The sequence below is a fragment of the Anser brachyrhynchus genome, assembly GCF_964034855.1.
Source record: "Anser brachyrhynchus genome assembly, chromosome: 1".
NCBI lineage: Eukaryota > Metazoa > Chordata > Aves > Anseriformes > Anatidae > Anser > Anser brachyrhynchus.
This window is the reverse complement of record NC_137694.1, coordinates 114,654,346-114,677,119: the sequence shown is the minus strand read 5'-3', so window position 1 is coordinate 114,677,119 and position 22,774 is coordinate 114,654,346. Positions and strand designations below refer to the sequence as shown.

Below are 22,774 nucleotides of genomic sequence, written 5' to 3'. Positions count from 1 at the left end.
AGGCTGGAGCCATGAACAGCTTTTGCATGACTAAGAGGAATAAGGAAACCACAGAACATCAGATTTAAAAACTTTCGGTGGCCACAAGCCTTCAATCAAATATCCTTCCAAACAATACCAGATTTGAAGGGGAAAAAAAAAAAAACTCTTCTGTTTGCCTATATTTCACTCTTTGCTCTCACCAATGTCCAGGCATGATTTGGAGATAGGTGCTGTGCCCCACAACCAGTGTGACCAAACTCTTTCCGGAAGGTAAAAAAGAGCCATATGGATGTGAAGCAGATGTTACTACATGCTCTCAGGGCCAGATAATAGTCCAGGCTCTGTTTCATTAATTGAGGGTAAACAGCCATAGCTGCATTTATATGGAGAAGTAAGAGGCCAGGAGCAAGCTTGTGCACTTGGACTGATGCTAGAGCCACCAAGCAGCGAGGACAGCCTCTGGCTGCTTGGATTGTCCTAGTTTGATCTTTCCCAAACCAAACCATGACACGTGTGGCCAGCCCCAACCAGAGGGCATGTGGTTTGTGCCAGGTGTCCCTGAGGTCAGGGATCACGCACTGGCCCTTGTTATTTTATTGAGCAGTGATGGGCACGGTCAGTTTGCATTGCTCCCTAGGTATGTGACTGCAGGTCTGTGACACAATTCCTCCAACACAAACCAAAGCTGGGTTACATTTTGCCTCTTAACATCTAGGCCACTGCTGCAAAGCATCTTGCCAGGAAACTACTAAGGAAATAAAGACAGAACACTGCTCAAATTATTTATATATTTGTATATTTTCTGTTTAAATTTGTAAGGCATATGAAAAGAGTATACAGATTTTATATTTTATATATATTTATATATATATGTATGTATTTGAAAATACAAAGTAAGTTAGTAATATGTGATGAGTGACTGCTCAGCTACCAACCCCAGCATGTAAATTCACCATTGAGATTGGGAGGGGAAAGGTATTGTGCCTGTTTTCTCTATAGAGGAAACTAAAGAAACTAGAGAAGTTAAAACTGTGTATTTAACACTGCTTACAAATAATTGTGATAGGACAACTGCATAAGAACTGTGTAGTGTGAAAGAAGAAGCCACCCAGACACAATACACCTGACTCCTATTATTACCCTAAATAATGCATTATTATAAAACAAGCATACGTTTGACACGGGCAAAGATGAACAACTATTTTGTACCAGCCTTTTGTGGATATAGGTGCTACAGAGGCTACTTTTAGCCGTTTTCACATCTATTTTGTACATACAGGCAAAATCCGTCAGAAGGAGACTTCCAGGTGACCTATGTATGACTAAAGCACTGCACCCTCTTGCTGAGAGCCTGCTCAGCAGGAAGCAGCCGCGGATGTAAGTTTTTCACAGTCCACACATCTCTAGCAGTGCACTCCCCGATGCCAGCCCAGAGGGTATTTCTCACCAGCACTGGCCGCCCTGAACACAGACTCACGTGAGGCTGGAAGGGTTCATCCAATCCATCCTCCACCTCAGGCAGGAGCTACGTCTCTGCTGTACCTGAGAGACACCCAGCAATGAAGTCCTCATGACCGCCTGAGAAAATCCAATATCCAGGAGCACAACCCAGAAAGGGAAGCGTAAAAGGACTATTTCCTTCCTTACAGCCTCACCCCCTCTTTGCTTTCAAAAACCAAAAGGGAGTCAGGGAAGGATGACGAGACGACATCCTGCACCAGTAGCAAATGAAAGATGTTCACTCTTATGTCTTGTGACAACCAAATCTCTCCCTTATCAAGTATTTATTATCAGATAGTCCACAGGCCAGTGAGTCTGTGTTCCTCTCTCGGTCTGGGAGCACGAGGAGTGGAGAAGTACGATGGGTTACGCAGCCCTGAGAAAGAAGGCGGGATTTATTTATTTTTTTTCAATTAATTCTTTTTAATACCAAAGACAATTCAGGCAATCTGAGAACAAGTTGTTCTTTGTTGACCTGCCCTGCAGGTCTCTAGCACAGAGGAGAGGGCTTCTGGGAAGCCAGGTGTGGTCCCACCTACAGGCTGGCCTTTCTCCTGGATTAACCAGGGTGCTGCCTGCGTGCCAGCTGCTGGCGCGCGGCCCTCTGAGGCTTGCGGGGAAGCAAACAGAAACCCTCCCAGTAACTGCAAAGTTTGGCAACAGCTGTGAAACACAGAACAGAGGCAGCAGTAATGACAGGTTAAATATGTGTCAGAAACAGGGCTATTTTTTTTCTTAAAATTCAGTCATTTAGCATAAGTCACTAGTCTGTAACATTGCTGTAATTGTGTGACCTAGTCTGTTTCCCTAACTTCAACAAAGTATTGACTGATGCCTTTAACTTGGAATGCAGAACACACATTCATGTGTACATATGTCTGTACAGACACACACACACATACTTACATAATTTAAGAATGAACAAATAATGCTACACAATTATTATAAAAGACGGATTGGCCAATAACAGAACTTAAAATTACACTGCAGAACGTATGCTGGCTTTTTTTTTTTCCCCATCTTGGCTGGTGCCCATCTAAATCTCCGTAGCAATGAAGAATGGAGACATCTTCTGTTTACTTCATTCTCTTTGCAACATCCAAATATGCATACTCAATTTCTTGATCCGCAGGACAAGTGTTTGTAAATTCATCTCTTGCATATGCATTGTTCAAGTATCTTGAGATCCCTGTCATTTCAGGTGGAAAATCAAAATTTCTATATTTCTTCGCAACAACCTTTTATTAAAAGGAAAAAAATATACATATTATTACACACGATCTGCAAATAACTGAATCTACTCTTCATGAACATTTTTTTTTTCAGCGTGCAACAGTGTCATAATATGCAGTGTAGGGAGGAAATAAAAGGAAAGGAAAAAAAAAAGACGTGGGATGAAGAAAGCTAGCTAACAATCTAACTCATTTAAAAGGATTTAATTCGTATAAATATGCAGAGCTATGTGGACCAGCAGACAACACCTGGAAGAGATGCAGCTTAAAATATCATAAACCTGAATTAACAGAGTAATCTTACAATAATAAACTGGCTCACACTTGGAAACTTTCACTGCCAACAGAAAGGGAAAACTGGAATTATGATACTAGATTTCAAATGGCTGGGGAAAACTACTGGATGACACCTAATACCTCCTGGTGGGTCAGCAAGGATGGTTTGACATTCATCCTCCATCATCCCTGAAGGCAATTCTCCTTGCACTGGCTCTGCTGACCCCTGCTACCTCTCATGTGTCACTATGTATGTGCCCGAGCTGTGATGGAGCAGCAAAGGCTTTCTCCCTTGCTGCTATCGCTGGAATTGTTTCAACCAGGACACCTCTTGGGAAAGTTTTCTCTCCTGAAGGTGTCTGAAAACAATTCAATCCACTCTAACAAAATAATAGTCGAGGAAGAAAGTTTCTGAAGTAACTTTATTTGTATGGAAACCAGTTAAGTTTCCAATGTGGCCATTTCCCTTCCAGAAGCTGGTTGGCTCCAGGGCAGCCTAGGGACAGGCTGTAACAATGCCCAGACATCTCGGTCACCAGAACTCTTAAAGGTGGGAGAGACAGAGTGAAATTTCAGCTTTTGCTGGCTTCTTGAATTAGCACAGACAAGATCATTTAATCTTATTGGTCTGTGGCACTTTGCATGTGAAATGCAAACAGAAATAACTCCCTACCACACTGAATATAGTACTCATTTAATACTTGTGAGAGGCTTAGAGAAAGAAGTCACAGCCCAAATATGAAAGCAGATATTCTAACTTGTCATCAGTTTGAGGATCTGCCCAGCTGTGCTGTAATGAAACGGCCTTGTGTATTAGCACTCCAGCTACTGTGTGGCCTCAGAAAAGATAGAGGGCTCCTCTCTCTTTTAGAAAAGAACCCGAGCTTCTACGTTGCTCTTCTCTTCAGGAAGCTGAAAAGCAAACGCAAACCTTAATTATGTGGAGCTTTGGTAGGAGGTTGCAATCCGCTAAGGTGAGCTCATCTCCATCCAGGAATTTCCGGCTGGAAACAGTGATCTCCTCAGTGCTGTAAGCATCAATTTCATCGGGCAAGGGGCTATTTAAATAGTTGTCCAGCTTCCTCAGGGCCTTAAGCAAAGATTTTTCCAAATCTAGGTTAAGACAATGAAAAGGTCATTCAAGCCTGTACCAAGGTCTCTCTGACACCAAGCAGAAAGTCGACTCCTGCATCCTGTCTCCTGGCACCAACCCAGCTCGCAGATACCCGGCCATGCCAACTCCTGCAATTCCTTTATCCTAAGCTTAAAACTTAATGCTGGGATAAGAGCTGTAAGCAGCTAAAGGGGAGTCTGAGAAAAACCAAACGGGGTCTGCGTTACCAGAAACAGCCAGGGTCAGCAAGGGCTGGCTGCGGTCTGCACAGGAGGGTGGTGCAGGACTGCAGCTGCGGAGGGGGAGCTGGAGGACAGAGGAGATGAGTTACTGCATGTTTGTGAGGTTCTTGCTCTACAGAGGTGTGTGTGGCAAGGTAAAGCCACGGGGCTGGAGACTTCAGCATTTACACCAATGGAGGAGAAAGGCAGCAGGAGGACAGCAGGTGGCAGACCTGAAGCTAGGGTCACAGCTCCAGCAGGCTGTGCTTCCCAGGGGCATGGGAAGGTGCAGTGTTGTGGGCCTGGGAGCTGAAGGAACTGGGAGCAGCTGGAGTTGGCACTCCCACGCCAACAGTGGTACCTGCCCAATTTTGGGAATCCCCAGATAACAGACTGTATGGGTGCATATTTCCAAAGCCTTTATGCTCTGGAAAAGGACTGCTTTACATCAGATGTAACTGGCATGTCTGCAGCACGGTGTGCTGGAGTTGTACAACTCCACTTTCTGCCAGTGACTACCAGGGCTGGTGGAAGGACCATAGCACCTACTTTCATTAGCATCTTTTCTTGGGTTCTTTATGAAGGCAGAGAATTTTGCAAACACATCATTTCCTGCAGAGTTAGACTCGGGGTGTTTTGGTGCAAGTTTGGGATACCTGAGGAATTAAAAGAAACAAGAGGAAGTTATGGACTAGCCTTTATTTTCATCCCCACTAATTATTTCATATACTTTATTTAAACTGCAGCATCGTAATATATGGCTACACAGGACTTTCAAAGGGAACCTCCCTAAGCTATAAACCAGTTAGCAAGTGTGAATTTCAACCGTGTCTAAACCATGTGGCTCTCCTCCTTCTCCTGAGGCGGATGGGAGATGATTGTTTGTGCTGCAAACACCATCCAAGCAATCTGGTGCCTCTTCTAGGCTGCCTCAGCCAGAGGTGAGGCTGAACGGAGCCCGGCTCCTGCCATGAGGAGGAGTGGAGGGAAAGTCCCTGCTAGCACCAACTGCTGCTCCTCCCGGCCTCCTCGCCTGTCCTGCTCATGCATGAGCAAGCTTGGAGTGGCCGGGCCAGCTGCTGTTGTTGCCAAAGGCAGAGAGGAGGGAAAAAGTGCAGGGGAGCAGCTGCTCACGTAGTTTATGTCAGGTTTGGCTGCTCAAGAGGGGAGCGCTGCTGAGGGCAGCTGCTGTCCTGGGGGGCAGAAGGTGCCTGTGTGGGGGGCATGATGCTACTGCTGGTGTGCCTGGGGAGAGGTGGGGATGGCTCCTTCAGTGGGAGGGACAGATCTGAAACCCAGCCACCAGCACACATGGAGATTAACCCACCCGGACACTCAGAACGAGCTCTGACGTTCTTTGACCCAGGACTCCTGCAGTGTGGGAGGCTTTCACTGCTGCTTCCTTTTAGCTACCTGCTCCTGGTAAGCCAAATTATTTGTACAGTTTGAGGAGGGAAACCTCAAGCAAACACGAGTAGAGGAAAAGAGGTCAGGTTTCTGCAGCGGTATGCAGGTTTCTGCATATACTTGCTGCAGGAGGGCGGATTTCATGCCTTGGGAATGACTGTAGTGGCACAACAGTAAACCCGGGGTGAAGGCAAAGGCAGTGAGAAGAGCACAGACGGCATCTCAGGGCTACCCCAGGACATCCACCATGCGCTGCCAGGCCTCCCCAGCTTTCACCCAGACCGGAGGCACCGGTCCTACCACACCTTGTCACAGCTGGGGCTACAAGAAGTCACACACACACATGAACACGGTACCGGGGTGGTGCCAGCTTTTCTTCCAAGAACTCCTCAATCTTATTGACATCAGTTTTGACTTCACCGTCAAACGTCATGAAAGGGGGGTTTGTCCCTGGGGCGAGGTTCTGCAGGTCAGCGGGTTTCCTAGTGGGAGGAAGGAGGCTGGGTTAATTGCGGTGGGGACCACGCTTTCAACTCACTGCAATGAACTGCTTCAACTTCAGAATAACAGGCTAATATACGTCTTGCAAAACACAATGTGGCCAGCTGCCTTACACTGGCGGTGTGAGAATCAGCTAGCCCTTATCTGAATGCACCCTGAAATGCTACAAATTCAGGTTTGTGTTACAGAGACCTACTGCAAAACAGATTAAAATCTCAAATGCTTCAAAGGAGTTGGTCCACTTCATATCAGTGAACCTGAAAGAGGTATCGGGCATACAGCCTGTTAGCACAACGCCAAGTCACAGCATAAGTAATGTGCACTAACTTGCGTGTGTGCACTTCAAATCAAAGACATTCTTCCTTGTAAATCACCATTTTGGTAAAGCTGTTCTAAAAATGAGAACTCGTATTATGATCTCACCTTTTCAAGTCCACAGTTGTGACATTAAATATGACACCCTTTAGCCACAGGATCATAAAGAGACGCTGAGAGAATGGGCAATTTCCAATACTTTCCCCATCACTGCCAGCCTACAATTACAAAAAAAAAAAAGTATGCATACATCTGTGATAGCGAATTTTGATAACAGATGTAGTAGGGAAGCAGAAAATCCAGATCTGCTCTAAGTACATATAGCATGTTACTCATCTCTGCTAATGCATATTTTCATGCAAAGTTTCTTTACGTCCTTCTCCAAACATGCACACAGGTATGATGAAGACTCCTGTCATCTTGGAGATGTATTTTTCCATTAAAGTGCGTAATTATAGTGCCACAAGTTAGAAAACAAACTTGAAATCGCAGCAGTCCTTCCAGAGGAAATAGGCTCTACCTCATTTGTCTGTGTGAGCATAAATCTACCTGAGTCACTGCAAGATTAAAACAGGCTTAAATCAGTTTATGATCACAGGAAACAAGCGCAGAAAGATTTACCTGTGTAAATTGAGATGTAACGTCCAAAGCACTTAAGGGAATAAACAGAATAAATCAAATAATTAAGAGTTTCCAACTCAACAATCGCGAGGGCCCCAGGGAAGGAAAGGGAGCCGCCGAGCAGCCGACCACAGGGGTCTCCGCGCTTTGCTGAACCGGGGGCTAAGGAAGCCCGAAGGCTGCACACCTCAGGCTGACACGGCGCTGGGACGAGCACGCAGCGGTGGCATAGGCCTTCTACCCGCTACCGACCCAGGGCTCCCAGCTTTAATGCTTTGGTGTGTCCCCAGCCGAGCCACGCAGCCGTGCCTGCCCCTCCCGGCCCTCTTTCGTTCCCCCTGTGTGTCACGGCACTGCGAGAGGTTTGCCACGCTCGTGTGGCTGCTGCGGGTCACGCCAGGCTTCACACCGCGCTGCTGCCGGAGCTCAGAGGCCTAGTCCTTACACCTTTCATATCGTTCTCCTCAGGTGCAGTTCAGAAACCTATCTTAAACATAAGGGTACAGAAGTAAAAACCCAAGCACGTCGTTTACTTAGTTAATAGGTTAGTTCACGAATGTTTGTCGACCATCTTTATATAACCAAACAACACAGACACGAAACCAGTTCTGCCTGCTCCTTCGCCCTTCTCACTGCTATCAAATCAATCTCAAATACAGCGAAAAGCTTTCCCCACACACACACACACACACACACTGCAGTTGGATTGCTTCAGGTCCCTCACCTTCACGAAGAGCTCTATGTCTGGAAACGAGCACCTGGTCTGGAGCAGGCAGATCTCTGCCCCGCAGCTCGAGGGATGCGTGAGGAGCGATGCTCCTGCGGCTCGACCCGCGCAATGGGTCGCCATTTCAGCCCGCGGGATCCTCTTCTGATCGCCCTCTGCCTCTAGCACTGCAACAACTGACGGTTTTCTCAGCAAGGAAGAACAAAATAGCCCATTGCCTCGCACAGTGCCAGAGAACAAAAACTTTTGGAAATGCTAAAACAGCCGGGCCACAGTGTTAGATGGGTGCTGTTTTGTAGGTGGCAAAAACGAAAGCTGGTCAAAAGCTACTATTGTGTTTTTCGTCCTACACGGAGCACTGCTTTCCAGCGCTGCACAGCTTCAGACAAGAATAACAATTAACTGAAAACTACTGTGCCCTTCTTAATAAGAAGGAGACTATGTATGCTGCTACTATGTACTCATAACTGACCTAAATATACGACACCACCATTTCATTTCATCCTGTCTCTCGTGTCATGTTTCACCTACCCTACCCTACCCTGGGGAAAAAAAGGGGTGAAGAGCCAGCAAGACCCCACAGTTCCTGCAGTGGTCCCCCCACTTTCAGCCAGGCAGCAGAAGCAGCAGAGGGGGGATATCATTTCAGAGCACTGCCACAACCCCTTCCCACCGTTCCTACAACTGATTTGATATTTTTATTCAGCCTTTGATAAGAAAAAAATAAATAAATTATCCCATCAGGGTTCATGCAGCGTTCAGAAAACTTTCCAGAGGGCCACGTGGTCAAGAAGTGCTATGTGACCAAGAGTTGCAGTAGGTGAACTTTTCCTGATCAGTTACTGTCTTCTGCTGGCCATTAAATACTGAAATTTCCGCTCCCCCTAACTTTGCTGGAGCTAAGGAAACGAGGTTGTTGCTCTGCGTTGCCCCACATCACCTTGGTGACAGCAAATTTCAGGGAGGCAGACAGCAGCCCCAGCCTGCTTTTGTGGGGAAACATCCGTGAGGTGGAGCCAGCGATGCAGACCCGGACAGACATGTTACCATGACAAATGCAGAAGCAAAGCCCTGAGTCCCGGTTTGTCATTAACTGGAATGACAGAAAGGCCACCAGGAAGCTGAGGGACTGGCAGCCTTGGAGATGTTACAGAAGCAACCTCCTGCCTTGTTTCTAAGTGCAAACTTTTTAACTTCCATGCCTATTTGTGAGGAAAATTTACTACAGCACTACCATTTTTTGTATTTCACAGTGGATAAAATTAACAAAACACTGAGGAACTGAGTAAAACAAGGGATTAAGCACTGCTGATTACAGCAATGACAACTATAACCACCAAGACAGTTGCTTGTTCATTTGGTACTTTCTGACTACTTCTACAGGTTGGTTGTGATGGTGCTGATGAAGTCCAAAAGGCTGCTGATCTTCACATTTGCTGCTGTATCTCCTCCCACGCTGCCCACAAGGGATGCTAACAGTGCACTGCTATCTTAGCTGTATTTTGTGCGGTGGAGGTACCACAGTCTCCAGTGAAGCACTGCTGGGTTTGCCCAGCTGTGCCATCTCCTGTGGTTATGGTAAGCACTTTGCTTTTACAGCGGAAAATAAATTCACAGAAATGATGATGTTACCCCATTTCTGATGTGGCCATGACACAGGGGTGTGTCCCCAGGAGTTGCTGTGTCCAGACTGAGGATGGTAGGCAGATTTTTGTGAGCTACTCAATCAAAAGCCTCAGTTGCTGAAGTGCCATGGCAAGGGAGGCTGCAGACATTTGGGTAGGCACAGCTGGGAAGCTGGCATGCCACATCTGGCCTTTGGAAGTTGAAAGTCATTTAGACCCAAGGAGCTTCAGCTCTGGGTACCAGGTGAAGGGAGGGCACATTTCTAGGCTCCAGCTCAGCCATGTCACAGCTGATGGGGAATACCTATCATTTGCTTTCAGTTCTGCACAGCTGGAGGCAAGTGACAGAAAGATTACAGTAGCCCACACAATAGCACAAGCAGTTATTAAACCTTTTCCTGTTGTAGCAGCGACAGGCGGTCTGAGATGACTGCAAGACCTTGAACACTAAATCTGATTCAGAACTTGACACAGTTTGACCTGGCATCTCAAAGATGCTACAATTTCCTATAACCTTTGCTGAAAGCCCATAACATGAATATTTTGGCTTACTGAGGAAGCTAGGGTGAATACAACTAGCTAAAATGACTTCAGGTATGTCAACTTGCATTTTGGCTCCTGGGAGACAACTCTGTTCTCCTAACTCATCTCATCTAATCTGGGGAGCTACAACTCCTACTGGACAAAAAAGCACCAGAGACACATGCCAAAGGTGTTTGTTCAAGTTCCCAAAGAGAGAGTCTGCCGCATCGACTCAAAAATCACGAGTCAGGACACTGAAATAGCTTTATTGCCACCTATCAAGCAACACAACAATAGCTGAGCCATGCCATCATTGCACAATAATGTACTTTCCAACAAAGTAAGGGTGGCAAGGAGACTGGGTCAGTATCTCACCTTGCAGGAACATGATACAACAGTGGATGCCCACAGATTAATACAAACAAGACAACAGCACAGCTAGGAGCACTGCAGCCCCAAAGCAAAACTCCATGAATTTTTCTCCACAGCACATTCAGGGATGCATTACTCTGTGCTAGGTCTAAGCACAGGATTTAATTACACTCCCCGACTGCTATGCTCTTGGATGACGCAGGGTGAAATCCTAACTCCAGCAAAGTCAGCGGGAGCCTGGCTGCTGTTTCAATGGACGATTGTGTTTCCAGACTGGTTATAACCTTAATAACCAGGCAAACGCCAGTGTAATTGCAGGTAATGCCACACATTGGCCTCCACATGCAACTGTTGTGACACTCTGCTAACATCCACATCCTGCTGGATTTGGGGCTGTCCTGCTGCTTAAGCAGATGTCTAACCAGAGCCTAGAGTAAGTGGCATTTACGCTATAATTGTGATCAGTCAGGAGGTCAACATGCCTTTTCTAGTAATACTGAGATTTAATGAGTTCATTAATCAAACAATTATGACAAACATTGCTGCGGAGGAGAAAACTTTCAAGCTGTGCATAGAAGCTTTCATTCAGAGCCCTAGGCAGCAATTGTATATTGTAGCCGTATCGACTTATTACAGCTCTGCATAATCCCATAACCATGTGCCATTACTTAATGAGATTATTAGCTGACACTCCCTATTTTCATTCATTTTTCACTGTTTAACGCTCTGTTCTGTCTTTTTTTTCTTTGCCTTGTGTTTGTTTTTTATTTGTTTGTTTTGTGTACTGAGTCTTACTCAAAGAAGCTGGGAAAGGGAAGAGCTCTCCACACCCTTCTTTCCCCAAGCTTAAACCCTCAGGTAGGAGCATCATCACGCCACAAGCTGATTTCCCTAGGCAGCAAGACCTCGTGCACAAAACATTAGAGAGTGTCGCAGAAGAACTACACTACCTTGATCCAGCAGTTCTGCTTTCCTGAGCAGCCTTAAAGAGGTCACTTGCCTCTGCATCCTCATCCATAGCAAGAGGATAATCACAGTGACTTTACTGAGAAGTCACACACAACGTCCTTCATAAACAAGTAGTTTGGGCCCTCCCTGAGCTGCAGTTGCTCTGCCCCTGGAACTGCTGTAAGGATTCCTTTCCTAACAGTTCCTGTCCAAACATCTCGGGAACGAGGGTTGTGGAGGTTCTTCTATTGACCTCAAATGTCCTGTGCCTCCAAAATCTTGATGAGTGGAATTTGTTTTTCCTGGACTTTTTGTTTCCTGTTGAAGGTTAAGCATGGAAGAAACAGTTCAGAAGGAGCAGAGATGACTTTTATTTTGCTTGTTTTTATATAACTCTATAATCCCTTTGAAGCTACAATAAAAAGGAGAACAGCGAGCAGAGCTTTTGTTTTCCCTGAAAGCTGAACTCCAATTCTATTTTTCCTTCGGCACGAGGGAGCTTAGTTACTCCTGGCCCGTAATGACGCTGGCCGAGAAGCAGGCTCACCCAGCGAGCGGGACAGGACCACCGCCAGCCAGGAGACACGGAGCTGCCTGCCTGGGGCCAGCACCCCACGTCTGCCCCTGCCCTCCCTACCACAACTCCCCTGCATGTTTTTGGCCTCAAACCCCAGCTATCAGACAGTTCTGAATGCTCTTCCTTCTCGTACCACGCTAACAACCCCCCTCTCCTTTTTCACGACACGCTTGGTGTCCCCTCAAAGGACAAGAACCGTAGGCACCCTGTTCCAAACTACAACTACTGCGCATTGGGCCCAGCGTGGGAAGCAGCTGTGAGGAGGGTGCGAGCGACCTCAGAGAACAACAGCCATTTAGCTTTAATTCCTTCCACAGACTCGCTTGTTCTGCCCTGGCAGGGATTAAGCGAGCCCAGCGCATTCCTAACGCCGGCTCTTGGTCTGGGCTGAGCGCCGCCGTGCCAGCCTCACGGCCACGCTGTGCTGAGGGCTCTGTGGACGCAGTGGCAGGGCAGGAAAGGCTCCTGCTATGGTGAGCTCTGCTTCACACCCTGCTGCACCACCGGGACAGCCACTAACTTGGCTGCAGGACGGCCAAGGAGGAAGGGGAGGAGGAATGCCAGTGCTTTCTGCTCCTCCTGAGAGGAAATCCCACTGCCCAGTGGTCCTCCATGGAGGGCCCGAGCCTGGGCAGAGCTTCAGGGCAGGAGCAAACATCCTTCCACTCGAGCTGCTCTGCTAACCTAAAACTTATTCACACTGAAGCACGGGTAGAAGCTGAAATCATCCGTCTTTCCTTCCTTGTTTACACTGCTTCAAAGCAAGTCAACTTCTGATAGCATCTCGCATTATCCTGAGCTGACAACACCCACTGTTAGTTAGGTCACCAAAGACCATTTGCAAGGCAACTTCACCAGCAGTGATGTCCGCAGACCTTGGGAAACAAAGCTGCCTGGAGCACAGGCAGAAGGATGGAGGAAAGCAGTGTGATGAGGAAAGCAGTGTGACCACGCTCCCACACTCCCACTAGCGCAAGACCTGGCAATAGCTACAGAGAGGCACACAGCTTTGACTGCAGTGCAGCTTGCTGCCATTTATCTAGAAGAAGAAGTGTCTCTAGACATACCCATGTTTTGCTGTCATTCCGTGACAGATATATTGTTTTAATTTTTAAAAAGTGTTTCTACTCCTCGAGGGTACAAAGCATGGTTTCTGCTTTTGATGCCTGCTACAGTATTCATGCAGACTTCTATAGTACTGCAACTCTGAAAAAGGCAAAATTTGAAATATTACTCTGTTAAGAGTGCCATAAAAGTATAGTTACAAGTCAGTCTGGTTCACTGAAGGCAAATCTAATACACTAAGGTAGCGCATACCATACACTGTGATGTGCACAGAAACACCAAATGCATGTCATTTGGATAAGCTCGTGTTCAAACCAAAGCTTTTTGTGAGGAAGAGACAGATTACCTGGAATCTTCTCTATTTAAACACTGTGTTCACTGTGTGCCCTAGGGCTAGGGCACAAGCATCCAAACACTGAACTTTACAGAATTGTTTTGATGCCACCTACTGGACTTGAAATGAAAAGTCTTGACTTGCTCTTGGAGCAATGAGTAGAAGCAGCCTCAGATGTTGTTAGCACATCGCCTCTGCAATGAGATTCCTTGCTTTTTGCTAACGGCACTCTTGAGATTCCTTGAGATGCTGAAATCGTACTTGTAGGCTAAGTTTTAAAACAAAGCAACTGTAATTTAAAATAATTTCTATTGTAATAGGAAAAATTAAAAGTTTTGCCACTAATTATTCCAGTACTTTTAAATGGTCATGTAGCTCTGCCTATCTGCTGTCCAACACTTAAAACAGATGTTTCCAGACGCTGTTCAGTTTCTCAGCCAAACAGCAGAAATATGCATATTTTTAAAGTGTAGCCATTAGTTGAGATTCCTGCACGAACTGTATTTTTGGTACTCACCAGGGTAGACTCGTGTGTGACATCCCCAACAGTGCAACTCAGTGAGGAAGTTGTGTTAGACAGCAACTGGATGCTTCAGGAGAGAGACTTATTTCCCCTTTCCTTTCTCATTTAAGAGCAAAATGAGCATCTTCATTACTGAAACTATGCCATATGGATTTTTGTTTTAAAAATAAATGCATCTTATTTTATATTTAGAAATATTACAGACGTGTATCTTTTATCTTGAACAGTATTACAGGGTTCAGACAACACACAACGTACTTAAAGGATTACGACCATGAATATGCAAGTTCAACAACACACTGTCCTAAACCCTAATTAAGCTTTTGGGTTAAGGAGGCAACAGTAAATGTAACTACAAGCTATCTGCTAAAAATAGCTTTGTTCTTTTTTTGTGTGTGTGCGTGCTATAGTAAAAAAAAAAAAAAACAACACACAGGATAAGGAGGGAACAAGTAAAATAAGTAAAGCTTTCTCTAAAGAACAAAAGGGTGTTTTGATTTTCCCTATAGTCTTCTTCAGTGTTACTTGTGAGATCCCTTTTTCCTGCTGAAGCCTGCCCCTGCTGACTTAACTGCAGCAGGGAGCAAATGTGAGTGTTCACCTTCCAATACAAGCGACTTCTACTACTGCATCAGAAGAAGAGTGTCTGTGGTGAACTCCACTTTGGCAGGGAGCACGGCCCATTTCCACGTGAGCAGGAATGATCCTCTTCTCAACCCACTGCCTTGCACAAGAAAGAACTATTTGGGGCTATGAAGACCATCAGAGCTGCAGCCTTCAGCTAAGTGTAAGACAAGACCCTGCTCTATGCCACCCCTGGAGTGTGTGTTTGGGTGGTTCAAGATATAGTCTCATTGTGAGATCATTAAATGCAAGACTAAAATGATCGCCATGACCACTCATCCAAGCTAAACCATGCTGACATGGGGCAATAGATCCCACAGAGCATGCAAAATTACTAATTTGGACAACCAGCTAAAAAGCAGACCCTGAGGCCTCTAGAGGTCTTCCTCCTTCCCCCCTTTCTCCTACTTCTCTCTCAAGGCACAATCAGCCAGGGCATTTAGGTATCCCTTTAATTTTTAAACAAGCAAATTGGCTGCAAATAGGGCAGGTCCTTTAAGTATTGTCTCTGCTAAACATGCTCTTGAATGACAACCTGAAGCGCAGTTAGTTACATAGGATCAAGTAGATTTCTTTTTGTTGTCAGAATAAAGCAGCCGTTTTCATTTTAAGTCCTGCGCACTCAACAGGGGAGGAGAAATGACAAAGTAAAGCACCAACTGACTTAACATCTCAATGATCCAGTCTGCTAATTGACCCGCTTTGGTACGGAAATGTGTTGAAAAGGGTAGGTGACCAGATTAGCAAACTCCACAAACGCCGAAAATACTTGGGAGACAGAACTGCAGGAAGGAAATCTGGAGGAGGAGGCAGCAACGTGCATGCTCTGGACATCTAACTACTTGAGCTTCTACTACCCTGAAGGGAAGAGCCTGGTTTTGTCAGAGACATGAAAACCTCTCCATCCTGGTCAATGGTGCCACACACTGCAATGCAGAGTCCCGTAGCATAGAACACAGTATGATAAACCAAAACCCAAGTGTCTTCTAGAGCAGCAAGGCAGCTGAAGGTGATTTGAACCACTGGGTGTGCTGAATTTACTGTTCACTTCCTCTTCCTCACAAAAATGAAAGCCTGAACTGGTCCAGGAGGGAGCCTTGGAGGTCCTGTCAGGCATTTCAACAAAACATAAGGGTGAGTTTCAACCAGAGAGACGGTGGAGAACTATCTGATGATAAAACACAGCCTGCTGATGGAGCCCACGGCCCACCAGTGCTTTTTTGAATAGACTCAATACCCCACAAGCCAATAACCCTGAGCACTGGGATAGTGGAAAGGAGATAAAAAAGGGTATAAACTGTACAGCTGTTACATGCTAAAGCTGGAAGCCACCTCACACAGAGTCAGACAGAAAAAACAGATCTCTGGTCAGTGGAGACAGAGAGAGAGTCACTCCTCAAGGCTGATTCATCTTGCCTGTCTCAAACACCCACCCACTTGGGATGACATGCCCTTTGGCAGCACTGCTTTCTCAAACTACTGCCCTAAACAGCCCCATATAGTTTAGGCATCCATTTTAACTTAGGTGAGCTGAAATCCACCCTAAGACTACTCACCAGCTACAGATAACCGTTACTGCAAAAGTAACACCAGAGCACGCCCCATACCCAGCATGTCTGATCCAACCGTCTGATACAGCTTTAGGGAAAAGGCAGCATCTTCTCAGGTTACATCAAACCAGGTACCCCCATGGAAAAAAAAATAAAAAAAAAATAAAAACCACCTATTTTGTCTCAAGATGAGACTTCACCCCCTTCAGGAGGAACTTAGATTTACTCTCCACTGGGACCTCAATGTTTCTTCACCCTCAGCATGGACACCACTCCAAGGACAGGACAATAGCAAGTGTCATTCATGCCACTGAACACGTCTTAGTGCTGATAACACAAGTAGCAAACTCTAGGGCAATGATGGAAGGGAAAGCTACTGCTCAGTGAACAGCAACTATTATCCTGAACAAACAGGGTTTGTATTCCAAAATCACTGAATGCTTCTTTGGAAAATGAAATAGATTGTGGCTGTGATATCTCTGATAGTGAGATCCAGGCTATCTAACCAGATGTCAGGCATGATAGGATGCTGTTGGCAATGAAGAAAGTCCACGTTAGTCCAGATCAGCCAGACAAGCAAACACTGCCAGAAGTTACCCTCTTCTGTGCAAGAAGAGAGCATTTACTGCAAAATGCCATTTTATTTAAAGTGAACTGAGCAAATCAGTGCAAAAAAGGTGCTGACACTGTATGTTTGATACAGGCTTACAGCAATGGTGGACACATGCTAATATGGGCCAGTATTTGCCCACTGGCCAGGTAAGACTGCCCAACCTAGAGGAGACAAGGAGCACAAGTATCCCAGCAATGGCAACTGAAAATCCACACCTCAGCCCAGTAGTCACACAGTGCAATGGCAAAAGGCAACAGAGTCAATCTGTAATGGGACACAAGCCCTGAGGCACCTCCAGGATGGAAACAAAACCCAGGATGGCTGCAGCAGCAGCGTCCTTGCCAACAGCGAGCACACCCAAGCAGCAACCCAGGCCAGCAGGGCTCAGAAGGCTCACCTTATAAAATACTGTGTGGATTAAAGCTTTTACCCAAGGCTAGGCCAAAAAGAGATGCCAAGGGAAAAAGAATGAAAGGAAATGAGCATAGGTGAAAGAAGGTAAAAGGAATTAACTTCTCACCTGCACAGCTCCAACTGACCGCAGGACACAATTAAACTGGGTTTTGGGACTACAGAGCATAAGCAGTAGGCTAAAGTTTGAGCCTACCTAGGAACAGGACAACAGTTCAGATATAACTCTCTACTGTGTTTTTAATGATGCAGCTGTACATTAGTGATTATCTAATTATGAGCTATGCAGCTATTATTACTGATAATACAAGATGGTCTGTGTCCTGGAGCAGGGCTCTTCTGGCATTCATCCTCAGCTCCCACCTGAAAAAACCATGAAAGCCTTCCCACCTCATGTTTTAACATCCAAAGCTTGGGCAACGTTTGTGTCTCATGGACCGGCCACCTATCAGCATTTCACAACGGCTTGCAACAATTGCATTATTAAGGTTCTTTACATTCTGTTAGGTTCCTGAAATTATACTAGTTAGATCTTTCTTTCTTACAGTACTTGCATTACTTTATTATGACTACTTTGTCTTATTGGATTTCCTAATTTATATGTTCGCTAAGGCTCCTTCAGAATGAGTTTTCCAAAATGCCTTGCTTTTTGCTGGAAGTGGTTCTCTGAAGTCTTTTGGTCCTGAGTTCATGCTGAGGGATTAACAGTGCACTGGAGTTTCTTAGCAGGGCATTTGCCTCCATCCTGCTTTTACGTAGCGAACAGCGGTCACAGCTTAAAGGGGTTGTATACACATCAGGAAACTCTAATCCTCTCTAGACGGCAGAAAGGAAAAGAGGTCTGAAATTGCTGCAATTTCCTTTGGTTTCTGTTCTCTCTTCCCCACTACATGCCAGCAGCCATTTTGGGACAGAGAAAACCTCCATTATTCTAACTTTTAATACTTTATTTACTTACTCATGGTCTGCTGGTTAAGTAATTACTGCTGAAATTAACTTAATTACTTAGTAAGTAATTAAATGCTTTTGATGCATAGACAGAAATTTTCCTTCATTAAGAAGTAACTGTGTGGCAATAAACTTTTTACCTTTGTCAAGTTGTTAGGAATAATTAGACCGACGTAACAGGTCTGAAAAACACTAAAAACAATGCAGCCCCCTTTTCCATTTTAATAACTGCATCTACAAAACTGATTAAGTGATAATGGAGGTATTAACCAAATTACGTTTAAAAATAAATAGATTAAACAGAAGCTATTTCAATTCAAAGGTTAACGTTGTTCCAAAAAGTTACAGGCATCAATTTACAAAAACTTATAATGACAATAACTCCGGAACCACTATTAAGTACAGAACGTGGCATTCAATTTTAAGGAGCCAAATTATTAGACCTTTCATTATTATTACTATTTTAGAAATGAAAGGCCTAAACTCATTTCTGTTATTTACAAGAAATGCTAGCTTACTTTTGATTTTGCTACTCACAACCTGCCCAGTATTTCTACTGAGCAGCAGGCCTGCCAGCACTCAGGCCTTCCAGTTCTGACCAAGTTCATAAATAAATGAACCATTAAACGATAATTCTGTAAAATAAACAACACAGGAGACTACAAGTGAAAATTAAAATACACATTATCCTGTGATACATTTATAGAGACTGTGCTTTTACTAATATTAACTCCTATTCAAATTAAGGGGTTTAAAGATTAAGCCTGTGTATGTATGCCTTCTTACAAGGGGGAAGCATAAAACAATCCTGCAGTGTTCCTGCTAGCCTTGGACAGACCTGTAATGCTGTCAAATGCATTTTCAACAGCAACTGTGGCTCTTTACAGGGCAGTGAAAGGCAGCCAACAGGTACACTTCAACAATTCCTAAAATCCAATGAAATTACATAGGAAAAATGCAAATTACAGATTTATTTCCTCATATCTTACAGCTACCTGTGCCAGGTCTGCAAATAAAGCTACTATGGCACTCAGCATAACCTGAGACAGTGTTGTGTCTGCTTTCAAGGTGAAAAACCATGAGCACATCTTGTGATGAGAAGGCAACTAACTAAACATAAGGGACGCCTGCACCTAGCTACCTGGAATCCATAGCACAGTAAGTATGTCGTAACAGCACAAAAGCAATCAGCAACCAGGAATCCACTGCTTTGCTAGATCAATAAGGTAAAAATAAATAGGAAAATTAACATGTGACTAGCAAAGACTAAAAATCTTGGGCTACAAATTAGTAGGGCTTAAACGAATCTTGCCCAGCTTAGGAATACCATTATCCTACACAAGTAATTGTCACGTTGCATTAGCTATTCTTTATTTATGTCTCATTCAAGATAGCATTACTTTCAGTTATCATGTACTATAATAACAATGGTAATGAATTATATGGGTATTACTTGTGTAGAGTGACTGAGATTTTTTCAGGCTTTGTAAGTAATCATTGCCACTCCTCCTAAATGGAAGCCATTTCATTTTAATGGCAGATGTGACAAAGCCTCCATTATTTTTTAAAACTTTTTTACAAGCAATAATAATAATAATAATATGGGTGTTTTATTGAGAAGAGGTTTTAAGCAGAGGCAAAGGGCAGCAGCTGCGCAGGTGCCCCCGTCACATCCCCATCATCTGTTAACCACAACAGAAATACACTGGGTAATTAATAATAAAAAAAAAAAAAAAGCCACAGCCCTCCGAAAGATCACTCCTCCTAATCCTTACCCACTCTCACTTTAACATTCTTACCCATAGTTTCAAACAGCCCCAGCAGCCTAGGAAAACCTGGGGCTTTTAACTGAAGGCAGGTGAGCACCTGAGCTGCTGAGCCCTGGGGAAGGCTGCCTGGCTGCAGACAGTAGCTGGCACCCTGCACCTTACACCAAGCAGCTCAAACACAAATTTCTTCTTGCTATGAGTTTTGCCTGCAGAGTTCTTTCTGTCTGTCTGTCTGTGTGTAAGAGGAACATTACCAGGTCACAAGCACACAAGCAACAAACCAAATGCTCTTAGCTATTTATCCTGTTACAAGAATTATGTTTAAATACCTCAATGCTATTTCTAATCCGTATTTAATAACATGGCAAGATGCCGGTTGAACATTCTACATTGAGACAAAAATCTTATATCCTTTTTAAATTCTTACAGGGAATTACTGCAACAAAAGAGCATTATATTCTCAAACACATTATAGGTCTGGGAAAAACAGATTAACTGGTATTTCAGTGACACATCCTGTTTTACACTTCACTGTAGGATACTTACCAACACAGCCCTGCTATTTCAATCTAAATGCAAAACACATACACACATACAAAGTATCCGTAATTTGTACTGTAAGCAAATAAGTAAATAAATAAGAAATAACCAAACAAATAAGCTACTTTACGCAACTCTAGGAAGTGGGTGGATGAAGTCTTGGTGAAGTGCTTGAGAAAATAATTTTCCACTGGTCTTCCTAATTCTGATGTTTAAATCAGAGGTGAAGGTGAAAGGTGAAATGAGGGATTTATTTTTGTGGTGTTGTCTTCCCCTTCCTTTTTAACGGTATGTGATATTTTGGCCCAAGTAGAAAAATAATTCAAATGACCAGGTAAAATATTAAATAAAAAACCTGTCAGCTCCAGTGGAAACTGGCTAAACTGGGTCCCAAAAGAGCTGTCAAACACTGGACACCAGTAACAGCAAAAATCCAGGGGCTCCAGCACAAGGGCTGTACTCGGCTCCCTCCTTTCCCAGTAGAAACCCAAATTCAAAGCCAAGCCTCATCCTGCTCTCCCCACCACCTCATTTCCATTCACAGCCCTCTGGAAACTGTGAAAAACACAGCACTGCTAATCCAAATACAGTTTTAAAATGTATACTAAATGCACCATACTGCAAAACAATCAGCCCCAGTACCTACAGCGCCTTGCTCTGAGGAATGTCAGCGCACACCCCTACATTTTTAAGCCTTTAGGGCATATTCGGATCCTGTTCCAAGTTTCATCTGCCACCATTTACTTTTTCAGAAAGCTCAGGTTCAGTAATAGCTTTTAAAAGTAATTTCACAGAATTAATTACCACGTAAATGTCAATGATTCTCCAAGGCACAAAGGAGAGTTTTTCTGCAATCTGAGTAAATGGTTAACTATTCCATTTTAGTAATTTAGTAATAAAGGACATGCATTTGTGACTCCAATCCTTCTGCCATTTACTTCATTCCATCACAATTACATTTCCAGTCTAAGCATTCAAATATATGCTGAAATTTCAGCATATAAGGAGGAGAAAAAGTGGGAAACACTACCTTTACACCTCTGCCTGTGACCTTTCACAATAATCACCTCTCTTGGAGGGGAAAAAAAGGAGAAAGGCAACTCCCACTACTAAGCCAGCCCCCTCGCTGGGGCAAACACCACTTCAGGTATCTCCTTTGTGCAGAGCTGCTCCGGGAGCATCATCCCAAGGATGGGCTCCCATAGCCTTTTCAGAGGGCATGTGGCACAAGCTGCCACTGCTTGGTTTGGGAAGCTAAGGATTTTTATTAGGGAATTAAAACGATTTCCCTCAGCGCCCATGTTATTGAAAGCAACTGGAATGTAATCACTCCTCTTGCTCAGCCTTTTATCAGTAAATAATCAGACACTGCAAATGGAAATGCATACAACTTCTTATCACAGCGTGACATTTTATTATCTGGGCAAGAAAATAATCATGCAACCTTCACACGGCATTGACTTACACCCCACGGCTGGAGCCCAAGGAGTGAGCAATTCCTTGCTTTTTAAAAGTAGCAGTAGGATCTGTTTAGGCTGAGAGACCAGGAAGCAGGATGCAGTCAGCGATGGACCACAAGCAAGTCTGCTTGCTTCAGCTCCCCGTCTATAAAACGTACAATATTTCCTTTTCCTACCTTACTCCCTTTACTATCTCTGATGAGGAGGGTCTTTCTTCTGCAAAAATCGTACAACCACCAATTCAAAGTGACTTTACCTGAGATAAACGTCCTAAAAAAAGTGTAGCTGTATGATTAATTTCCATTATCACTTCCCCTTCAAAATATATATATATTTTAATAACCTTAAATATACCCTTGCATGGATCCATACAATAAATAGCACAAGGCTGTAAGAAAGGCCAAAGCACCAAGCCTCACACTAAGCAGGCAGAAAAAGAAGTCCCAAGCACAGTAGCACAGAAGCACCTCAGGCAGCAGTCACCAATGTTTCCAAAGAAGGCTGCAGCAATCCCACGGGATTTATGAACAAAAGGTTCGCTTTGACAACCAGGGACAAGGAAAGCTTCCAGCTCTGCCCCTGGTCCAGGAGGCTGGTAAGATCAGCCTTACTATGATGGCAAAGCTCAGGGAGAAGAGGCGGCATGGCTGGATTTTGGGCAGCAGGCTCATCTCATCACAAATTTCTGCTGATTTCAGAGAGCAAGAAATACAGGGTGGGCCCGTAGCCTGAATCAAGAAAAAGTGACCCCTGGCTAGCAAAGGGCTTAAGTGATTTTAAGCCTATATTTAAAGAAAACGCATGGTGAGGTGCTTTACTGAATCAGTGTACTGAGAATAAATAATAATATGAAAAGATCTAGAAAGTAGCTTTGAAGGCATTTACTTTTTTCAAGCTTTTTTTTTATTTTTATTTTTTGCATAAAGCAAGCTTGCAAACAGCAGAGATCTGCAGTTGCACTGAAAATAGATGCTTACAGCTTGTACAATATTATATG

The 22,774-nt window shown here is 44.4% G+C and overlaps 1 protein-coding gene across 1 annotated transcript in view; it reads right to left on the bottom strand.

The window, feature by feature from the left end:
* Window positions 1-761: 761 nt before the first annotated feature.
* The window catches only part of CLIC6 (chloride intracellular channel 6), a 28,724-nt gene continuing 6,711 nt past the window's right edge, over window positions 762-22,774 (bottom strand). The window contains exons 2-6 of the mRNA XM_080562416.1: window positions 6,657-6,766; window positions 6,089-6,214; window positions 4,875-4,981; window positions 3,922-4,103; window positions 762-2,720 (exon numbers count right to left, since the gene is read on the bottom strand). Coding sequence (XP_080418542.1) covers window positions 2,559-2,720; window positions 3,922-4,103; window positions 4,875-4,981; window positions 6,089-6,214; window positions 6,657-6,766 — 687 coding nt within the window. The 3' untranslated portion in view covers window positions 762-2,558. The remainder of the gene's footprint in view (window positions 2,721-3,921; window positions 4,104-4,874; window positions 4,982-6,088; window positions 6,215-6,656; window positions 6,767-22,774) is intronic.